Below are 21,744 nucleotides of genomic sequence, written 5' to 3'. Positions count from 1 at the left end.
ATTCTCCACTGGGTACAAAATGTGCCCCTAGCTTACTTCTTTAACCTTTTGAGGGCTCAGCATACTTTAAACCATGATTTAGACTCGATTTTGAGGTATTGTGAATAGAAAATCTGAGTCTAGATATACTGAAAGTTTAAAATTCCAAGAGTGATTTTATTGAAAACTCACTTCTCCTGCATCCTCAGCTTCTTGTCTTTCCTTAGGCAGTTATTCATCATATCATGGTTATAGTTTCATGAACTCTTCGCAGATGGACAAGCCTGCAACTAGAAATTAAAACATCACATTGAAGACGAACTTCTTTCCCAATCAACTATCGATCAAAGAAAAATTGTCTTACTCTTAAAGGTTCAGGCACAAGACTATGAATAGGGAGATCAGAAAGTTCTAGTTTCAAACCAGATTCTCTAGCAAGATCAGCATGGAGGCATGGAAGAGATACATAGAAAATCTTCCAAACTATTCCAAAATGGCAGGATGTCTTGACAACCATTCCATATTTGATTAGCAATGACATAATTACTAAAAAAAATCAGTGGCAATAAAATTCACCCATAGATTACTCCAACTATGTATTTGGTTGCAGAAGAGTGGAAGTATATTAGCTGAAAGAAATTTAACAAAAAAGGTGAACTAACTTACTCATCAGTCCTCAACTAAATTTTTGCTATAGATCTTTAACAAGGAGGTGATGAAGAACAACGACAATACATTCTTATTGCTTTTTGGCATTTAGGAATTACCCATAGTTCTGCCAACAGGAGAATATAAACAACATATATGGCACAAAATTTAGACACAAAATTGTAACCACAAAAATAGACATGCAGTGGAAATTGGAACCAAAATGTCCACCCTCTAGATTGATTAAAGATAAATTGTCAATTGTTGAAAACCCCTTGACAGGAGTGTCAAGAATCTAGTCATCTTCATTTTCACAATAAATATCATTGTTCCATACACGAAGAGATTAAAGATATTCCTTATCACAACTAGAATGTCATGTCGCATAACTGGGATAATGGTGCAAGGATGTAAGAATATGACTGCATAATGACATGAATTTAAATTAGAAACATAAATCAGAAAGTTGCACAACTTTGACAAACATGTGAGTAATGATCAGCATTTCCCAAGCCTCTTAGTAAGACAAGGTCTTCAACATTTCCGAGGCCTCTTCACATTACAATCAAACCTGACCTAGTAATGGATAATGCAAGCCTGGATAAATCTGCATATTTAATTTCCATACAAACCTTTTCTTGGGTCTGCACTGTACACTCCATCCACATCAATCCAAATTGTGACATGGCGAGCCCTGAGAAGTGCACCAATTATAACAGCAAAGAAGTGACTTCCATCCCTCTTCAAAGTTGTAAGAATATTATCAGGAGTACTGGCCATAAAACCAATAGCAATTACTGTCTTTGATGGATTTTGAGAAAACCATTTCTTTAGTCTTTTCTCAGAATTAGAAAAATAAGGATAAACTTGATTAGAATTGGCTGGCTTGACAATGAGATCTCTAGTATCTATCTATTGGCAATCCATACCATTCTGTACCAAGATCAAAATAATATGTTAGTTTAAGTAGTTTTTAAGGCTTATTACTAGCCATCTTTTAAGAGCCTACAATTAACAAAATATTCTTTATAGCAATAGTGAATGGCCCTTAGACCTTTATGACAATAGCACCTAACAACTGAGCTACACACAACTCTCCATGCCCAATTTTTTTTTTTTTACCTTGGAGCCCTGCCCAAGCCAGTCCGTTCACATTAGGCAAGTAAAATCTCGGATCCAATGATTGGTTCCATCACTATTGAACCGGATAATTTAAAAGCCTTATTTTGCTTTAGTCCAACGGGGTCTTGAACCTATGCCCTCTCTTGCGTTTATATGGGAATTCCACTGTTCTTGTCAGTCAAACTCAATTTCTAAGCTTACAAATTAAGTTTAGCCAAAAAGAAAAGGTCTCTAATAGTAGAGATAACAGAAAACCCATGGCTGTCAACATTCTAGCATTCAAATTACTATATGTCTATACAGTCTACACATATCATATCCATGGATTTGTCTTTCAATAAATAAACAAGAGATTCCAAAAGCTATACTAATGTAGGCAAATTTTAGGGCATATTTCCAAGAAATTAATATGCACATCGCATTGAATCCATATCCTATTTGAATGCCTTTTCGAAAAAGGAGTAGGAGGAGAGAGACAAAGAACAGAAAAGAGAGATAGAGAATAGAGAACTAGAGAATTAAAGAGATAGATAGAAGGAAAGAGGACATATCGGGAAGAACAGCAAGAAAATGGAGAAAACTATAAGAATTGAGATAAGGGAATGAATCAAAAGGGAGAGAACCAAGATTTTATTTTATAATCAATTAATCAAGCATAAAAACAATCAAGAATGAGGCCTATTTATAGGCTTATAAAACAAAAAAATAAAGCTATAACAAAATATAAACTTTACAGTCTACAAGAAATGTTCAAAGAGATACTTAAACACCATTATAACTCCTGAAAGCTAATATATATACATCAGAATTCATCATTTAAAGAAGTAAATGATTCTCCACGAGCCTTCTTATTAACTCAACAATTATAAAATAGGCAATTTGAAAGTAGTTCAGCAAAAATTTAATAGCAGCAAGTGTCAGAATATTTCATTTGGGTGGCCATGCTAATGCAGTATGACTATGAGATTAAACATAAAAAGGCAAGGAGAATGTTGTTGTTGATATTTTGTCCAAAGTGTCTAACTTGGCACTCCACAACCTTACTATTGTAATATTGCCTCTAGTTGATGGAAAAAATAGAGCAAGTTTGTAGTAGGATATACATATGCAAACTATAATTACAACCTAGGAAAAGGACCTAGGAGCCTATGAAAAATTCAAATGGCAGAATGGCCAACTAGGAGGAGAGGTAATAGTCAGTTGTAGCAGTAACTACTAACCTTGTTCAATGTTTTGGCATTAGGGGAAACTCTGGTGTAACCTTTGTTAAGAAACTTGCTTATACTCTATTGAAAGGGTATGTGAAAATATGTCCCGAATTACATAAGAAGTTGTCCAACTTGTCAACAATATAAGCTAGAAAATTTGGCTTCTTCTGGACTATTACAACCATTGTCAACTCTCTCTGGTGTGTTCTCTGACTTCACCACTGATTTAATAGAAGGTATGCCTAAGTCTCAAGGGAAATCAATCATCTTTGTGGCGGTTGATTGACTCAACAAATATGCCTATTTTATGGGCCTCAACCATCCCTATTATGTGCAGACAATTGCTCAACTTTTCCTGGACAATGTGTACAAATTGCATGGCAACCCTCACAACATTACCATTGATAAAGGAATGCAACACGAAGTTATTTTATAATTCATATTAACTGTAAAATGAAAATATAGTGTAGTGTTATTTATATTAATATGTTGATGGTCGTTATACATGATAAAACACAAGTTGTGGGAAATGAAAAACACGCCTGAATTGTCCTACCAACAACAATGATCTTAGATGATTGAAATAGAAATGCAAATTTTTCATGAGTGGAAATCATTAAGTTCTTATCACATAGAATAGGAAAAAGGGATACAAGAAAAAACTAAGAATTTCACCACCATCTAAATGAATTACAGGAGGAGGTTAATTTTACAAAGAAATGACTATGTACAAATACAATTCCGTGGCAATTTCCGAATCATCTCACAAAGAGATCGAATAAGTGATTATAGTTCTGTATGTTTACAAAATTTTCAAGTCCACAACAACAATTAAATTGAAAATTGCTCTTGGGAGAAAAATCAAATATCTGGAGCTCACCAAATCTGGATTGTCATACCTCAACAATGGCTTTTACTTTCAATACTTACACCTAAACAAACACAAATTCTAGTCATTTCTTACCCAAATACATCTCCTCACACATAGATGGAGCAGAATGGCATAAACCATTTGTAAATATTGGATGCATATGCATTATAAATTCTAATGGATATATAAGACAATTTAATACATACACAAGTTCAAAAACACAGTAAATGTAGATCAGGTAAGAATTATTAATGTGTATATTGTGTCAACAAAGTTGTTTACCACTCCAAGTCCCACTGCACAACAAATCAAGAAGGTCAAGAGTTGTGCTAGCAGATGCATAAACTTGTAAGGCATAAGTACCTCAAATGTTTGAAAAACCTGCTGATTTTTTTATGTTATCTGCATCTCTGTTTCTGGTTCTGGCGTCTTTTCTCAGATTCAGAAAAATCAGGATCATCTTGATTAGAATTGGTTGGATTTACAATGAGGGCATCTCTAGTATCCATCTATTGGTAATTCAAACCATTTTGCACCAAGAACAAAATAATTTGTTAGTTCAAATAGCTCATTACCAGCTATCTCAACAGCTGCTAACAATTGAGTAGTCCACAACTCTCCATGTCCAACAACAAAATTTGAAAAAGATTCTGTAGCTTGACTAGCTTCAAAAAATAAATAATTAATCAATGATTTATAATTGATATTAGATTCCAATTTCCAACTTCACATAGTAAGTTTTACCAAAAAGAAAAAGGTCTATGACAGTAGAGGTAACAGAAAACCCATAACCATCAACATCCCAGGATTTAATTTACTACATATCTATACAATCTACATAATTACATCCATGGATTAGTCTTTTATTATATAAACAAGAGATTCCAAAAGATATACTGACATAGGCATATTTTAGAGTATATTTCCAAGAAATTAATATCCACGACACATCAAACCTGTATCAAGATTTCACAAATGGTATATACATATATATATATATATATATACATATATATATATATATTTGTTAAGTAAATATGAACATTTAGAAAAACCTGAAAAAACATGGTTCAAATACAACCTAAGCTCATCTCACAAAGATAGCAAAAAAACACACTAAATACAAGTCAACACTAGTCCAGAGACTAGCATCTCGCAATTTCAGAAGCCATAAACAAAACTGCCTAAATAACAGAGGACATACTAAAAATAACAATCTGAACCTGAAAAGCATGAAGACCCACGCAGCCAGCCACGGCAGGAAGCCAAAAACAACAAACATTTCCAGCCATCAGTATCAAGCAGTAATCGGCAAACACCTGTATCAGAAAATCAACAACCCAGCCACCAGGAGCAATACCACAGAAACTGTCACACACAGAGCTAACTGTGCAGCCTTTTCATTAAGAAACAACTTGCAGGAACCTCTACAAAAAGGCCTCCAATGAAGTAACGCTGCAGAACAGCTCCTGGAATGTGACTGAAAATGGCACAGCTCTCACAGAAAGATCAACAAGCAGAGAAATGCAGAAGTGCCAGGGAACATTCAGCCAGCAACTGAGCTGTGGGGGAACCAAATTAGGAGCGAAAAATGAACCACAAGCTTTAAGAAGACAACACCCAGCAATTTCTGAAGAAATTCCATCTGCAGAATCCAGCAGCACAAACCACAATTTCGGTAGCAACAAGGCAGCCGAAAAGGCCAACACACCAAAAGAGCCACCGTTTCAGGAGAAAATAACAGGGGAAAAAGAAGGAAGACTCAGCTACTCCAATGCATTGAGAATAGCGAATGGAAAGATATGGAAATCTACAACGAGGCAGCTGCAAGGCAGTCATTGCAAAGGCACAAATTGCAGGAACTAAGATTGGAGGCAAGCAGAAGAAAGCAGGAGCACCAGAGAGGTAACATCCAACATCAGTGCCAACCAAAAGCAGAGGAGAGACGCCACAGGACCCCAGAACACCAGGGAGAAAACAACACCAGATCGCAGAACAAAAACTCGTCTGGCACCAAGCAAAGATGCAGCAGAAGCAGCAGAGGAGAGCAGAACTTCAACACCAGATTGCAGAACGAGCAGGGTTCAGGCACCCAGGGAAGAGACAGCCAAAGAACACTCCAGTAGAAGGGAAGGCCAAGCAGAGGGCAAATTGAGAAAACAGCCACTGCAGCCCCCCACAAAAACTCATCTGGAACCAACCAAAGATTTAAGAAATTACCTGCAAAAAAATACACCATTAGCATAAAAGTCGGCCCCCTCTGAAGAAAAGAAGCCTTAGCTATTGAAGATGCAATTTGACAGGTCCCAATTCTGAGCAATGGATTTATTGGCAACAAAAGGTGAGATATTGGAGAGGTCAGCCCCTCTGTCTCTGACCAGCATTCAGATCCTTTCCACAATTCTCTCTTTGGGCAGTGAAAGGTTAGTGAAAATCCTATTGTTTCTCTCCTTCCAAATGGCATAAATACTGGCCCCCAAATTAAGCTTGCCCAACAGGAACTTTAACTGACATCCCTTCCAATCCGACGAGATACCTTCAATAAAGGAGCTCCAGTTCTGCCCATTAATAATTAAATAAATGTAAGATTTTCACTTCCAACCTAATAGAAGGAGATAGATGAAATTAGGAGATAACACTTGTAAAAAGCCAACGTAAAATGTAAACAAAGAAGCAACCTACTAATTTTAGTTAATTTTAATTAGATATAAGATCAAATAGACATTTTGTCAAATCATGATCAAATCATACATCACTGAAGACACGAAAGTAATGATTCTTATGTCATGGTTTATTAATTTTTCACTCAGACATTGTTTATATAATTTCCCATTCATTCATGAATGCAAATTCACAGAGTCTTTAACAAATAGTTCTCCAACAAATTCAAAGCATGACTAATAAGAAGAGGCAGGGGGAGTGAGGAAGGAGAGAGCACAATAATACCAATGTATATTGCATGAAGCATAGCTTTGAGGTTATGAATGTCATGATGAAACCAGGACAAGAAACCAGCAAGTTCTTCCTCGTCAAGTAGATCATGTACCATTGATCGATGCTTTTCAAAGACACAGTCCACAGCTGATACATATGAATCATCCCATGACTGTGCCTTGAAGATGAGGTCATATATCATATCTGTTACTTTTGACACAGCTGACACAACTATCAATTTCCTTTCTAGATAATCATTAATGATGATCTCTGCAAAATTATTGATTCTAGCAGAGCTTCCAACACAAGTGCCACCAAACTTATGAACAGACCACAAGTCTCCTTTGGGAAGCTGAAATTCTTCCATTGATTTTTCCACTGAAATATCTGTAAACATGAGAAAAATTAATGTTGACCTAATTGTATCAACAATTTCCAATTGCAAGTCAATACACATAATGAATAGAACAGCTAACAAACCTGTAACTGAAGCCAATATGTGTGAATTTGAAGACTCCATTTTTCCCTGCTGTGCAAAGGCTATTCTAAAATAGAAAAAAAAGAATATATAAATAACACAAAATAAGAACTTTATAGTCTACAAGAAATGTTCAAAGAGATACTTAAACTCTTTTATAAGTTCTGAGAGCTAACATGTATACATCAAAATGCATCATTTAACAAAGTAAATGATTCGCCAGAAGCCTTCTTATTTACTCAACAATTATCATATATGCAGTTTGAAAGCAGTTCTAAAAAGATTTTTAATAGCAGAAAGTGCAATCTGCATCATTTGTGTGGCCAAGCTAATGAAGTATGACTATGAAATTAAGCATAAAAGGACGTGGAGAATGTCGTTGTTGATGTTTTGTCCTAAGTGTCGAATTTGGCAGTCCACAACCTTACTGTTGTAATATTGCCTCAAGAGTTGATGGCAAAAGTAGAGGCAAGTTGGCAGCAAGATATACACCTGCAAACTATAATTACAAAGCCTATGGAAAATTTAAATGGCAGAATGGCCAATTGAGGAGGAGAGGTAAACTAGTGGTAGGTGATAATCCTCGGTTGCAGCAGCAACTACTAATCTTATTCAATGATTTGACATTAGGGAAACTTTGGTGTAATAACTTGTAGTTGTAGTCTATTGGGAGGGTATGTGGAAATATGTCCAGAATTATATAAGAGGTTGTCCAACTTGTCAACAATATAGGCTAGAAAATTTGGCTTCTTTAGGACTATTATAACCCTTGCTGACTCCCTTTAGTGTATTCCCTGACTTCACAATTGATTTCATAGAAGGTATGCCTAAGTCTTAAGGGCCTCAGCCATCCCTGTTGCAACTAATCCTGGATAATGTGTACAAACTGCATAGCAACCCTCACACCATCACCTTAACAAATTCTGGAAGGAGCTTTTTCAACTATAGGGGGTTGCTCTTCAATATTCAACTGCCTACTATCCTCAAATGGATGGGCAGATCGCGGTGGTCAACAGATGTGTGGAAGGCTACTTGAGGTATGTTGTAGGTGAATTACCCCACATATGGTTCCATTGGCTGTCTTTAGAAAAGTTTTGGTGTAATACTAACCATCATTCTAGTATTGAAATGTCCCTTTTTGAGGCATTATATGGATACCTTCCACCACTTCACATTCCTTATTTCTCCAAGGATTCCCTAGCCAGTTAATTGGATACCAAGCTGCAAATGACGGAATCCACCATATAGATACTCAAATGAAAATTGGAGAGAGCTTAGTCCAGAATGAAAATGTTGGCTAATAGGAAGAGGACAGATCATCAATTTTAGATTAGAGATTTGGTGTATGTGAAGCTTCATTATGACAAACAGGTTTCAGTGCATCAGGGTAATCAAAAGCTTCAACCTAAACACTATGGTTTTGTGTATTCACAAAAATTCAAAGTCAACAAGAACAATTAAATTGAAAATCGCACCAGGGAGAAACATCCAACTTCTAGAGCTCAGCATATCTGGATTGTGGTACCTCAGCAATAGCTTCTACTTTAATCACATAAACACCCATTGAAGAGGATAGAACCCACAACGTGTAGAGCTACATACCAGCTTTTCCATGCTTGTAAATCACTTTACATGCAATACATCTCCTCATACATGGATGAAGCAGAAGGGCATAAACCATTTGAATATATTGGATGCATAGACACTACAAATTCAAATGGACAAATAAGATATTCACAAAAGTAATGAGTGTAGGATGCCCGTTCAGGACCTCATAACTTTATATACTGGAACTAAACAGAAATTGCATTTTACAAAAGTGCAGGAATATAAAATGAGCACGAATCAAGCAAGGATGAAGAATGTTGTAGAAGAATTTATTACGAATTCATTCAGAATTAGGTCTCCATAATTATTTCATCCAGAAAAAAAATCCAGCATCAACAACTTCACTAAATCTACAGTGCGACGCCTCAGCATTCAGCAACAGCTTTTACTTCTTCCACATACACAAGTAACAACAAAGCACGCGGCATGCTCCTTGCTGTGCTAAATCATGACTTTATAACAAAGAATATACACAAGCAGCTCAACTTGCATTATTGTTGAAAACTCTTATACAGAACTGTAGTCTGTCTGCAATCATCAAACACATATCAGAAGTTACAAAAAATAAAATAAAATAAAATCAACAAATTAATAAAAATTCCAAGCTCCCCTACCGATAAAAATCATTAAACCCAGCCAAAATGTTAAACTAAGCTTTGCCCAAAGACCCATCTATACGCATCTTTGAAACTGTTCTTCAAGAACTCCTCCTTGGCAGTATCAAGCATTACTTCCAGTGATTGTTGTTTCAAACGCAAACAGAATAATTATCAAAAAACTAAGAGAAACAGAGGTTCAAGAACAGAGAATTGCAACTTGAATTTCTGAGAGAAAGAGAGAACAAAGAAAGTTTGTTTTGGGAAATTCTGATCTTTGGAGCCTGAAAGAGTTACATAGAAGACGAGTTTGATATTAATTGCCCTAATTCTAAAACTAAAAAGAGACGTAAATCTACGCGCCAAAACCATGTGCAAAGTTCTAACGGACCTACATGATTTTTGAATTTGAAACAGATTTTTGAAAACGGGTGCCAAGAAAAAGATGTTAAATAGTTAAGTTGGCGATGAAGCTGTCCAATCTTCTTCTTTCGTATATCGACACGCGTCATAAGTCACACTGTGACCAAGTTAGGATTTTATTTTCCTTTATAAACCAAAACTTTGTCTCCAAGTAATCGTTCTTGAAACTTAGCCTTCTCTTTCCCGCTCTCCCTCAAACTTAGCCTTCTTGTCTTATGCTTCAAATTGACAGCCATCTTTATCTTTAGTTTTCATGATGAAACCTAGTACTAGTAGCACTAGTTGTCATCATCAGCATCTAAATATTGCCATGCTCAATGATGGAACCGAGTTTGACGAAACCGAGTTTGAAGTTGCAGTAGTTTTACTGCAATTTTTGCGACTAGTTTTTGAATCAGAGTCTTTGCATCAGCTTTCTTGGGGAAGAGAGAGAACAAGATATTCTAAAACTGACCGTCCTTCTTTGCCTCCTGTGGGTTCTAAGTCTGTCTCTGAGATTGAGAAGTCTAAGGCTCTGAATCCCACAATGCCTCTATCATTCTCTTCCAGTGAATACGATGACAAACCTAAGCAATCTAAAAGAAAGGTTTCCCTTAAAAGGTTATGTTTTTGTTTTTTATATTAAGGTCTATTTTGCGGCTTTTAGGTTGGGTTTTTTTGTTCTTTTTGTTCTTTCTTTTTTTTAAATTGTAGAAAAAAGAAGAATTATCAGAGAAGATTAAAGAGTTAACTAAACGCAAAGAGTTTTTCAAAGAGGTCATTTTTTTCTGTCAATGGTATCTCAAAATTCTAACCCAATTGTTGAATATTATCCTGATCTTTTTTCTCTCTATTTACAGGAAATAAAGATTGTACAAGGCTATTACGATGAATAGAAACTTCTGAATTTAAGTCTTAAAGCCAAGAAACAGATGGTATATTATAATCTTTTCGTACAAATCCCCTAGTGGGTCTTTTTTTTAATTTTTGAAAAAAAATTAATCCAGTTTCCTTTTCCACAGCAAATTCTTGGACTTCCAAAGGAAGATTCATCAAGCCAACCGAATTTAAATCTTGCAGCCATGTTGAATATTCCAGATGAGAAGCAGCAGCAGCACCAGCAAAGTCGTTACTTGGTACATCATCCACCGTTGATCATGGGTGATACAGCAGAAAATGCGAGCAGTGTTGATAGAGGTGAAAGAGGGCGTTGGCTGCACAAGCAAGATATAGAAGGATGCAGATTCGCTGGTTTAAGAAGCAGAATGTTAAACTACGTTATCGCAGTTATAAATGAGTTGGAAATAAGGAAGGGCTTTGAGATTTTGTTTCAGGAGATGATGCCAAGTCTAACTTTGGGATTTTCTCTGGAAATAAAAGGAAAGAGTTAATGCCAATTCAAGTACATGGCATATACAAGTTCATGTTCATGAATGGAAATCATTAAGTTCTTATAACACGGAAAAGGAAAATCTAAGAATTTCACCAACATCTAAATGAATTACGGAAGAACTTAATTTTACATAGAGATGACTATGTACAAATACAATGTCCAAAGCATCTCATAAAGAGATAAAATAAGTCTTTATAGTTTTGTATGTTTACAAAATTTTCAATTAAATTGAAAATTACTCTTGGGAGAAACATCAAACATCTAGATCTCACCAAATTTAGACTCTGATACCTCAGCAATGGCTTTTATTTTCATTACATACACACCAAACAAATGCAGCCACCCATTCCACTACTGGAATTACTACATTACTACATTCTAATGACAAACAACAGCAGCCATCTAGATCCGAGCGATAAAGAAAGAGAGAACCCACAGCATCTAGAGCCACATACCGACTTTTCCATGCTTCTAAATCACTTTTGCTGCTATACATCTCCTAATAGTTAGATGAAGCAGAAGGGTATAAACCATTTGTAAATATTAGATGCATACACACTACGAATTCTAATGGACAAATAAGACATTCACCAGAGTATAGGACTCCCATTCAAGACCTCACAACTTTAAATACTGGAACTACACAGAAATTGCGTATATTTTACCAAAATACAGAAACCAGAACAAGAATCAAGCAAGGCTGAATATACCTGTAGAATAATTTATTACAACTATATAACAAAGAATATACACAGCCAGCTCAAATTGCACTATTATTGAAAACCCTTCTACTGGACTGTAGTCTGGTATGGGTTCCATATTCATGAAACCCACACGAGATTTCACAAAAAATCAATATAATTAATAAAAATTCCAAGCTCCTCCACTATAAAAATCATGAAACTTAGCCAAAAAATCAACACCCAAATTGAATGAAACTGATAATTTAATAATGAAAAGATGAATGAAACGACCAATAAATTCTACATTCACAGGAATTCAATAAAATTTCAAAGATTTTGCTTCATTACTTACATGATGATCAAACTATATAACAAGATAATTTCACCTGTAGACGATTTCACTATAAAATGAGCTCCAATCATCAATACCCAAACTGATTACAAATCACTAATCCTATAAAGCCCATTGAACTACAATTCTCAAATAAATCCAATAATAAATAAATGAATAGAGTTAAAACCCCAAGTCAAGAATACACAAATAAAATCATAAATTCAAGAGAAAAAATCACAACCATGATTGAATCTTTTGCCTTGGAAATTTTATTGATAATACATCAGGTATTTGACAATTGGCATCAACAAACAGATTACAAATTCCACCGTTAAGTAATTACATGAGGAGATTCCTAGTAAATCAAGAAACTAAAACCCTACACAAAGCCCACTCCCATGATGACTGTGAGATTTTTCAACACTAACCAAACTATGCTTCTTAATTGGAGGTATATCTGGCATATGATCCAACGGGTCAGGCAGCTTCAAACCAGCACGAACATGATAATTCCACTGACTCTCGGCTTCCCCAAGGATCTCCCAAGCGGTGGTTATGAGTTTCATAGCTCCAGGGGCGGCAACGCACTGAAACTCATCCGGGTTTATCATCTTTGCGATTTTGACATATCGGTGTGTGATGGCTCGACAAGGAAGCCCATCGGTTTGGAAGTTCAGAACCGCGTACCAGTTAATCTCTCCGTTCTTGGTTCTCTTATGAGAGTGATCAAAGTGTATACGATACACCTCTAAATAGCGATCAACAGAATCAAAGAACGGATCCACAAGCTTAGCGGAAAGAGCCCACCTATATGCACCTGCGAAATCGTTCTTCAAGAACTCCTCCTGGGCAGTATCAAGCATCACCTCCGTCATTGTTTTTTCAAACGCAAACAGATGAAATTTAATGAACAAAGGAAAACAGGGGACAAAGAGAAGCGGAGGTTCAAGAACAGAGAATTGCAACTTCAATTTCTGAGAGAAAGAGAGAGCAAAGAAAATTGTGTTTTAGAAAATTCTGGTATTTGGAGCGTTAAAGAGTTATATAGAAGATTGAGCTTAATATTAATTGCGTTACAAGTAAGTCAATTATCAAACCCTAATCCTAAAACTACAAAGAACCGTTAATTTAAGCGCCAAAACCATGTGCCTAACGGATTTACATGATTTTTGAATTTGAAACAGATTTTTGAAAACAGGCGCCAAGAAAAGTGACGTTAATGTCGATGGGCTTCCTAATTTACTGATAGGTTTTTTGGCTTTAGGTTTTTTAATCTTTCATGAAAAAGTTTTTAATTAATTTTTTTTCAATTTTTTTATTGTAGTTTTAAAATTACCCTTTACTATATAATGAAAAACTTTACCTGTATTACATTATTAAAACTAATTTAACACAATTCCCATCCTGAAGCTGCTATATTAACAACATATTGATTTTCTTATCTTACTACAAACTAAGGTTACATTATAATACAATTCAATCACTACAATCGATGAAAGTACTTCAAACTACTGTCTTAGATAACAGAAAGAGGGGAAGCTAAAATTAACCAGTAGGTAAAGATGCTAACATCATTACGATGGGGCACCGAGAAAGGAGGCTAGCTGCAATATGTCGCTGAAAATTCCACCCACTGTAACTTGAGCTCCAGCACCTGGGCCACTGACTATAAGGGGCTGCTCCATGTACGTTGTTGTCATGAAAGCTATGATATTATTTAGAACAAGAGAGTTGTGCAAATGGATGATCTGTCTTGTATCTTTGCAACTACACAATACCCTTTTGGTTGACAGCATCCACATCTCCAATACACCTCAGAACCTGAGAACATATTCTTTGATCATTTATTCTCCACAGGATACACAATGTGCCCCCAGCTTGCTTCTTTGACCTTTTGAGCAGTGAACAGACTTTAAACCACGAATAAGACTTGATTTTGAGGTATTTAATTAGGAAATCTGAGTCTAACTATGCTAAAAGGTTAAACTTCAGGAGTGTTTTATAGAAAACTCACTTCTCCTGCACTGCATCCTCAGCTTCTTGTCTTTCTGTTGCGTACCTGTTCAGACCAGAATCTTCCCTGCTCAAGCTTCAATTTCCTCTAACCGAAATGAGTGAAAAGAATCAAATTCTGTAGTATTCCAGACCTCAATATCCAGCATTCAGCTTGCATATTAAGAACTCAATCAATTAAAATAATTCAGACAATGAAATAGAAAAGTGCAGTCCATCCCATTCATTCATTAACCAAAGCAGAGTTTACACCAGGTGCATTACAACTTAATTTGGAGTAACAAAACTAAAATGAAATGGGTATTATCAAAGGAAATAGACACTGCTAATTCTGGAATTCGAGAGCCAGACCCCTCCTTCTTCACAAACAACTTCAGTACATCTTTTTTGAAAAACAAAGCCTGCCTTCCACCTTTTCCTGCTGCCACATAAATGATGAATTTCCCCTAACCGAATCCTTCCCTCTGCCCACTCATAAGCTGCCAAGTGTTTCACCTGAATGGCCAGGATCACTCTGTTTCAGATCAGCTTCTGTAATCCCCAGATTGCCCTCCATCTTGTTAATCCTTGAATCCACAGCTGAGAGTTTCATCCTTCCTTCCTTTTCTGGACCTGCTTACTCTTTGCTCTTCTTGGGCCTGCAGAAATATACTTTGGTAATTAGGCCTCTATCAATACCCCCCCCCCAACGGAGACGCACCTTGTCCTCAAGGTGAAATTAGGGAAAGTGATCCCGAAGGGCAATGTAATCCTCCCAAGAGTTCTCACAGTCCGGAAGAGAGTGCCATTTGATGAGGACCTCCAAGTGACCAGTTTTAGAATAACGAGTATCCAATAAAGCTTCCGGCTGTAATTGTAACTCTAAGTCCTTTGAAAGGCAGCCAGGCAGTGGTTGTGGCTGTATAACAGCTCCTATTACCCTTTTTAACCGTGACACATGGAAAACCGGATGGATTTTACTAGTGAAAGGTAAAGCAAGACGGTAGGCAACCGAACCAATCTTTTCAGTGATGACATAAGGACCACAAAAGCGAGGACTCAATTTTTCATTCAGCTTCTTAGCAAGAGTCTTGAACCGATAGGGCTAAATTTTAAGGAACACTTTCTCACCAACTTCAAAGTGGAGTTCATGACGTTTTAAATCGGCTTGACGTTTCATCCTGTCTTGGGCTTTATGGAGCTGTTGTTTCAACTCATGCAGAATGGCATCTCGTTGCTGTAGAAATGCCCCAACCTTATCAACTTGGATACTTCGGAACCTCATCGAAAGAGCATCGGAGGGTCTCTCCCATATAAAGACTTAAAAGGAGTCATCCCAAGAGAACTATGGAAGGTAGTATTATACCAATACTCTACCCAAGTGATCCATTTAGCACAATCCTTTGGTTGTTGAGAACAAAAGCACCAGAGATATGTTTTGAGGCCCTGGTTGACAATCTCTGTTTGACCATCGGATTGTGGATGATATGCATTGCTAAACTTAAGGGTAGTACCTATGGAACAAAATAATTCTCCCCAAAATTGACTCGTAAATGAGCGATTTCGATCCGAAACAATAGAACGAGGGTATCCATGTAGCCGAACTATCTCTTTAGCAAATAAGTCGGCCACCTCTCAAGCCGTATAAGGGTGTGAGAGTACGAGGAAATGACTATATTTGGTCAAGCGATCAACTACCACCAAAATGGTATCGCCCTTTTTAGTACGTGGAAGACACCCAATGAAATTCATAGATATATCCTCCCAAACTTTATCAAGGACTGGAAAAGGCTGCAATAAGCCTGCAGGGCTCATAGCTTGATACTTATTTCTTTGGCAAGTCTCGCAGTTGGCAACAAAATCTCTGACACATTTTTTCATGCCAATCCAATAAAAAATTGCGGCGATTTTCTTATAAGTGCGGAAAAAACCCGAATGACCACCAAATGGGGAAAAATGGAATTCACGCAGTAAAGCGGGAAGTAGTGTAGAAGAGGAAAGCAACACCAACCGATTTTTGTAAAAGAGAGTCTCATTCTTTAATAAAAAATTGGCATGGCTGGAGGGTTCCTGTAATAATTCCTGGATGATTTGTTTATACCGGCTATCTAAGCGAACCTCTTGATCAATCATTTCACCCTCGATCCAATGCCCAGCTAATATGGAGGCTAAAGTAATAGATGCTTCCGGTAATCTAGATAAGGAATCAGCCACCTTATTCTCCATTTCTAGACAATACTGAATCTCAAAATCAAAGCCAAGTAGTTTCATCACCTAGCGTTGTTGATCTCCACTAATGATTGTTTGATCCATTAAATGTTTCAAACTTTTCTGATCGGTGCGAACAATGAAATGCTTTCCCAATAGATAATGACACCATTTTTGCAAGGCCAACACAATTGCCATTAATTCACATTCATAAACTAACTTTACTTTGTTTCGAGGTGAAAAAGCCTGGCTCATGAAGGAAATGGGTCTACCCCTCTACATAAGAACAACCCCTATACCAGAGGAAGAAGCATCTGTCTCAACTATAAAAGGCTGGGTAAAATCAGGCATGGCAAGGACTGGAACAGTAGTCATGGCTGCCTTCAACCTCTCAAAGGCTACTGTAGAGTCTTCATTCCAATGGAAAGAGTTCTTTTTCAACAGCTATGTCAATGGGGCTGCAATTTGTCCATAGTGGCGTACAAAACGGTGGTAATATCCTGTAAGTCCTAAGAAACCATGAAGCTTACTAATATCGCGGGGTCTTGGCCAATCAATCATACACTAAATTTTCTGGGGATCAGCAGCCACTCCCTCAACTAAAATGATGTGATCCGGATACTCCAAGCGAGAGACCCCAAAAGAACATTTCTTCTTATTTAGAAGCAGGTGATGATCTGAAAGCAACTGTAGGGCTAAACTCAAATGATCTAGGTGAGCAGTTACATCTCTACTATAAATCAAAATATCATCAAAGAAGACAAGAATAAACTGTCGTAAATGAGCTCGAAAGACTTCATTTATTAGGGCCTGAAATGTGGCAGGGGCATTAGACAGCCCAAAAGGCATTACAAGAAACTCGTAATGGTCGTTATGTGTCTGAAAAGCTGTTTTCTCAACGTCAGAATCAACAATTTTGATTTGGTGGTAGCCAGATTTTAAGTCAAGTTTAGTAAAGATGGTAGCACCAGATAACTCATCTAAAAGCTCATCTATAACGGGAATAGAAAACTTATCTAGAACAGCAATTTTGTTGAAGGCGCGACAGTCGACACAGAAACGCCAACCACCGTCTTCTTTTGCATTAGAAGAATAGGACTGGAAAACGGGCTGTGGCTTGGTTGAATAATTCTAGCATGAAGCATTTCTCTAATTTGTCGCTCAGTTTCCTTCTTCTAGTGGTGAGGATACCGATAAGGTCAGACATTCGGTGGTGCGACTCTATCAAACAAATGAATGGCATGATCATGTGTCCGACGTGGCGGTAAACCAGTGGGCTCCTCAAATAAATGCTGAAAATTTGCTAATATTCCCTGAACTGCTTCTGAGCACTCTTCTAAAATTGTTTCCGAGGCAGCCAACTCAATCCAATAACAATGGCTACCAATTTTAAGAGTTTTCCAAACAATCTTAAGAGAAGTTTCTTGGGTGACTAATGAGGGGTTCCCCCGAATCGTAATTGTTTGTCCTTTCCAGTGGAAAACTATAGTAAGATGTTGCTAGTCAGTCCGAATAACACCCAAAGTCGCCAACCAATCGACTCCAAGAATGACATCCATGTTGCCCAACGGGAAGACATAGTAGTCATGAATAAATTCCATCTCTGGTAACAATAGCTTGACCCCTAGACACTTTTCTCCGCCAGTGACCGTGCTACCATTTCCAATTACCACCTGAAATTTTGTTGGTGATACAGGAAGCTGTAATTGGTGGACCAATTGCTGAGAAATAAAGCTGTGGGAGGCATCGGAGTCAACCGGAATGACGACAGAGGAATTGTGAATCTTACCGAGAAACTTCAAAGTCTTAAGGGTACTGATACCAGCAACAAAATGACGAGAAAGCTCCAATTCATCACCTTGTCTCAACTTGGGTTGGCTGTCTTCATTTGGAATTTTCGTGACTTCCTGTTCATCATCCTCGCAAGCATCAAACAAAGTTGTTTGAAGGGGCACTGATGATTTGGGCCGAACTTGCCTTCACACTTAAAGCACAAGCCTTGAGCAATGCGGGTCTGGATTTCTGATTGAGAGAGTCGTCGATACTCAGGCTTAGAAGTTAGGTTGGGGCGACAATTGAAAGAGTTGAACTTAGCAGAAGAAGAAATTAGTGGTTGATTTGGTGTAGTCGGTGTATGAGGCGGGTGACGGAAAACCTCTGATGGTGAGGGAGTTGAAGTAACGGTGGAAGAAGTCACCGTCGGAGGTGTGGAAATTGGGGCAGAAATATTAGGCAGGGGTGAATGAGGAAAACGTGTGCTGAAAGGTGGGAAATTATGGTCTGGGTCGGGGTGATGGAGTGGGTTAAGGTATAGGTATGGGTCACTCAGGTGGGTTGGCTTATAGGTTGGGTTTGAGTGGTTGGGCTGCGTTGGAGTGGTCTGATATGACTGTAAGGGGTCGGTCCAGGTATAATGTGGGTTGGTGTGTTTAAAAAGGTTCGAAGGCGTTGCGGTGAGAAAAGGAGTTGGGCTAGTATGGTTAGCACTCTGGCTGGGTTGGGCGTTGGGTGGGTTTACAAAGCAATTGGGTAGTGTACTTGAACTTGCAAGAATCTGGGTTGCCCCAGTTGGATCCGGGTCCTATTCTGACCCGTACACAACCCAGTCACGATCTTCTATATCTGCGGCCAGCTGCATCATGGTGAAAAGGTCCACGGGTGCTTGGAAGGGAATCTCGGCCTGTATACGATGCTTCAACCCGGTAATAAAGGCTTCTCGCACCTATTCTGCTAGTACCGTTGGGAGCATTACCACCAATTGCTCAAATCGAGCCCTGTACTCAGCCACCGTTCCTGTTTGTTTGTTTGTTTAAGATGATCTGCTCATATGGCGACCGGTGTTAGGACGATCCAAATTGAAGGAGCAGCTCCTTCTTCAACTCTCTCCACTCTCGGAATGGCCGCCAGAGTTCCCTAAACTAAAACCAACTCAACGCCTCTCCGTCTAAGCAAAATATCACCGCCGCCAAACGCTCCCGTTCATCCATTCCGTAAATCTAGAAGTAACGTTCGGCCTTAGCTGCCCACCCTCAAGGGTTTGCCCCATTAAACAGTGATATCTCTAACTTTCGATGATACTGGTCACGACTATTCGTCGACTCTACTGCGGCGTAACGTGGTGGCCGTTGGTTTCTGGAAGATTCACCAAATACTACACCATAGTTGTAAGGGTTTAGAGGTTGTTGTGGTGGAGGTATCGGTTGTTGAAATCCAAAGTCTCCTCCATTCGTTGCCAACTCCGGGGAATTCTGCGGTGGTTCCTGGATGACAGTGGGTGATGTTGCTACTGTTTCATTCTCCTTTCCCTTCATGTCTTTAAGCAGCAACTGCCTTATCTCGTGTAAGTTTTCATCAAGCTTATCAAATCGGAAAGCTGTATGGTGTTCCACTTTTATGAATCTGTCATCCATGCTTGCCACTTTCTCCGTTAAGTTTTTAAAGTTTTCTTCTACTTCTTTCACTCTTCCTTCCATTCTGGTTTCGACCATAACCCAGCTCCAACGACTCTAATACCAAATGATATGAATCTTAGAAGAACCACACCTCAAAAGCTAGCTATTGAGATGGGAGAGCCTAAGACCATATAAACCCCACACTAGTTGCCCATACTTTCCAATGTGGGATCCAAGTCCCATACCTTGGAAATTGAGGTCTAAAATACCACAGAATTTGATTCTTTTCACTCATTTCGGTTAGAGGAAATTGAAGCTTGAGTAGGGAAGATTCTGGTCTGAACAAGTATGCAACAAACTTGGTATCAGAGCTATCACTATGTCTCCTTAGCCAATTTTTCATCATATAGTGGTAATAGTTTCATGAACTCTTCAAAGAGGTAATGTTACTTACATGATATGGGTTGGAATCTTTGTCCTTTGTGAACCATGCTGGGGTTGGAATATGGAAAATCCTTAGTGTGAGAATAAAGCTTAATGATTGTGGTTGATTGCTGCTTGAAGCGAGACTACCTAGCTGCAATGGACTATTATATTAAGCTGGCAATCAGAAATGCACTGTGGCCTATTGAAAGAGTTCATGAAACTATTATGCTTCTTTTGCCTAAATATTTGTTAAGTAGATAACTCAAAGTCCCATTGAAACAGTAAATCAACAAGGTTAAGGTTTGTGTTAGAAGATGAGATGCTCCCCCAACATGACTAACCTAAAAATGCCTTTAATCTGCAATATATTGTCTCCGGTTTCAAGGAGTCCCCTTGAAGTGCTAATGATTGGAAGACCAGCACCAACAGTTGCTTCATAAAAGTAATGTGTGTAGGATTTCCGTTGAAGGGCCCTCAGCTTTAAATACTGAATTGGTACAGAAATTACATCAATAAAATGCCACCAAAAGAGTCAACAATACAAAAAGATTTAAGCAATGATAAATTATCTTTACTGAAGAGTTCATTAAGCATTCCTAGTTATTGTCTTATAAGTAAATAGAAAGGTGGACCAAGACACTGACTCGTCCAGAATTAGGACATCATAATTATTATATTATTGTAATAATAATAATAATATCCAAATGACTTTCCATTTCATATTCAATTCCAACAGTGCCTATTTCAAAGATGTTATAATATAAATGAAATAATTAAAAGTGGAAGCAAACTATCCAATTAGGGCACCTGATCCCTGGGCTGGTCAATTAATGTGCCACCTATCAACTAGGGCCAATAATCCTCATTGCTATTGTGGCTCTCGAAAGAAAAAACCTAGAGTGGACAGCTCTCAAAGCCTTTATGCAATCTTTATGCTTGACTACAACAGTAATATTGTACTCATACCAACCTTGGGCTACAGCATGGACATTTATGTTTGCCTGCAATGCAACAATACTTCAAGCACATTACAAGAAATTACAATGAGAAGGCTATATAAGAAACACAAGCTTAATAATAACGTTGTGGTACAACCATGTCGTAAACCACCACACAGAAGACAAAATAAATCATAATGGATTTTATATTTGTCAAATTATCAACTCCACAAGTACATTGCAAATACAAAAAAAAGAACCTGGGAAAGTCATCCAGTATCCAAAACTTCCTGAAATCTAGACTGTAATGCCTCTGCAACAATTTTTACTTCCTTCTCGGGCACAAGAAAACACACAGAATGCTCATTACTGGCCTACATCATTCAATCACTAAGTATCTGTTTAAAAAAGAATAATTAAACTGAACCAGAGGAAGAATTTACCAGAGATATCATGATGATAATGGCATTTGCTGTACCACGAACACTATTCATTCCAGTTCTGCCAACAGGAGAATATAAAAAAATATATG

The 21,744-nt window shown here is 37.7% G+C and overlaps 1 protein-coding gene and 1 pseudogene across 1 annotated transcript; both read right to left on the bottom strand.

Annotated features, from left to right (window-relative positions):
- Positions 1–742: 742 nt before the first annotated feature.
- Positions 743–7,282, bottom strand: LOC123203434 (annotated as a pseudogene).
- A 9,738-nt stretch (positions 7,283–17,020) lies between these two features.
- On the bottom strand, positions 17,021–19,929 carry LOC123203433. The gene is made up of 4 exons (XM_044619793.1): positions 19,523–19,929; positions 17,990–18,433; positions 17,662–17,836; positions 17,021–17,572 (listed from the first exon to the last, which is right to left on the bottom strand). Exons 1-4 carry the CDS (start codon positions 19,927–19,929, stop codon positions 17,021–17,023), a joined length of 1,578 nt encoding a protein of 525 aa, XP_044475728.1.
- Between the last annotated feature and the right edge of the window lie 1,815 nt (positions 19,930–21,744).

The sequence above is a fragment of the Mangifera indica genome, chromosome 19 (assembly GCF_011075055.1).
Source record: "Mangifera indica cultivar Alphonso chromosome 19, CATAS_Mindica_2.1, whole genome shotgun sequence".
NCBI lineage: Eukaryota > Viridiplantae > Streptophyta > Magnoliopsida > Sapindales > Anacardiaceae > Mangifera > Mangifera indica.
The sequence above is the reverse complement of the archived record's forward strand: the minus strand, read 5'-3'. Positions and strand labels throughout refer to the sequence as shown.

Bases quoted from the DNA above. Each gene is read 5' to 3' on its own strand.
- LOC123203433 (XM_044619793.1), bottom strand. From the start codon at position 19,929: ATGGAAGGAAGAGTGAAAGAAGTAGAAGAAAACTTTAAAAACTTAACG. The intron at 18,434-19,522 runs GTTAGAGATATC...TTAAGTGTGAAG, and splicing joins CGTGACCAGTATCATCGAAA to GCAAGTTCGGCCCAAATCAT. The intron at 17,573-17,661 runs GTCTGACCTTAT...TATTCAACCAAG, and splicing joins ATAGAGTCGCACCACCGAAT to CCACAGCCCGTTTTCCAGTC.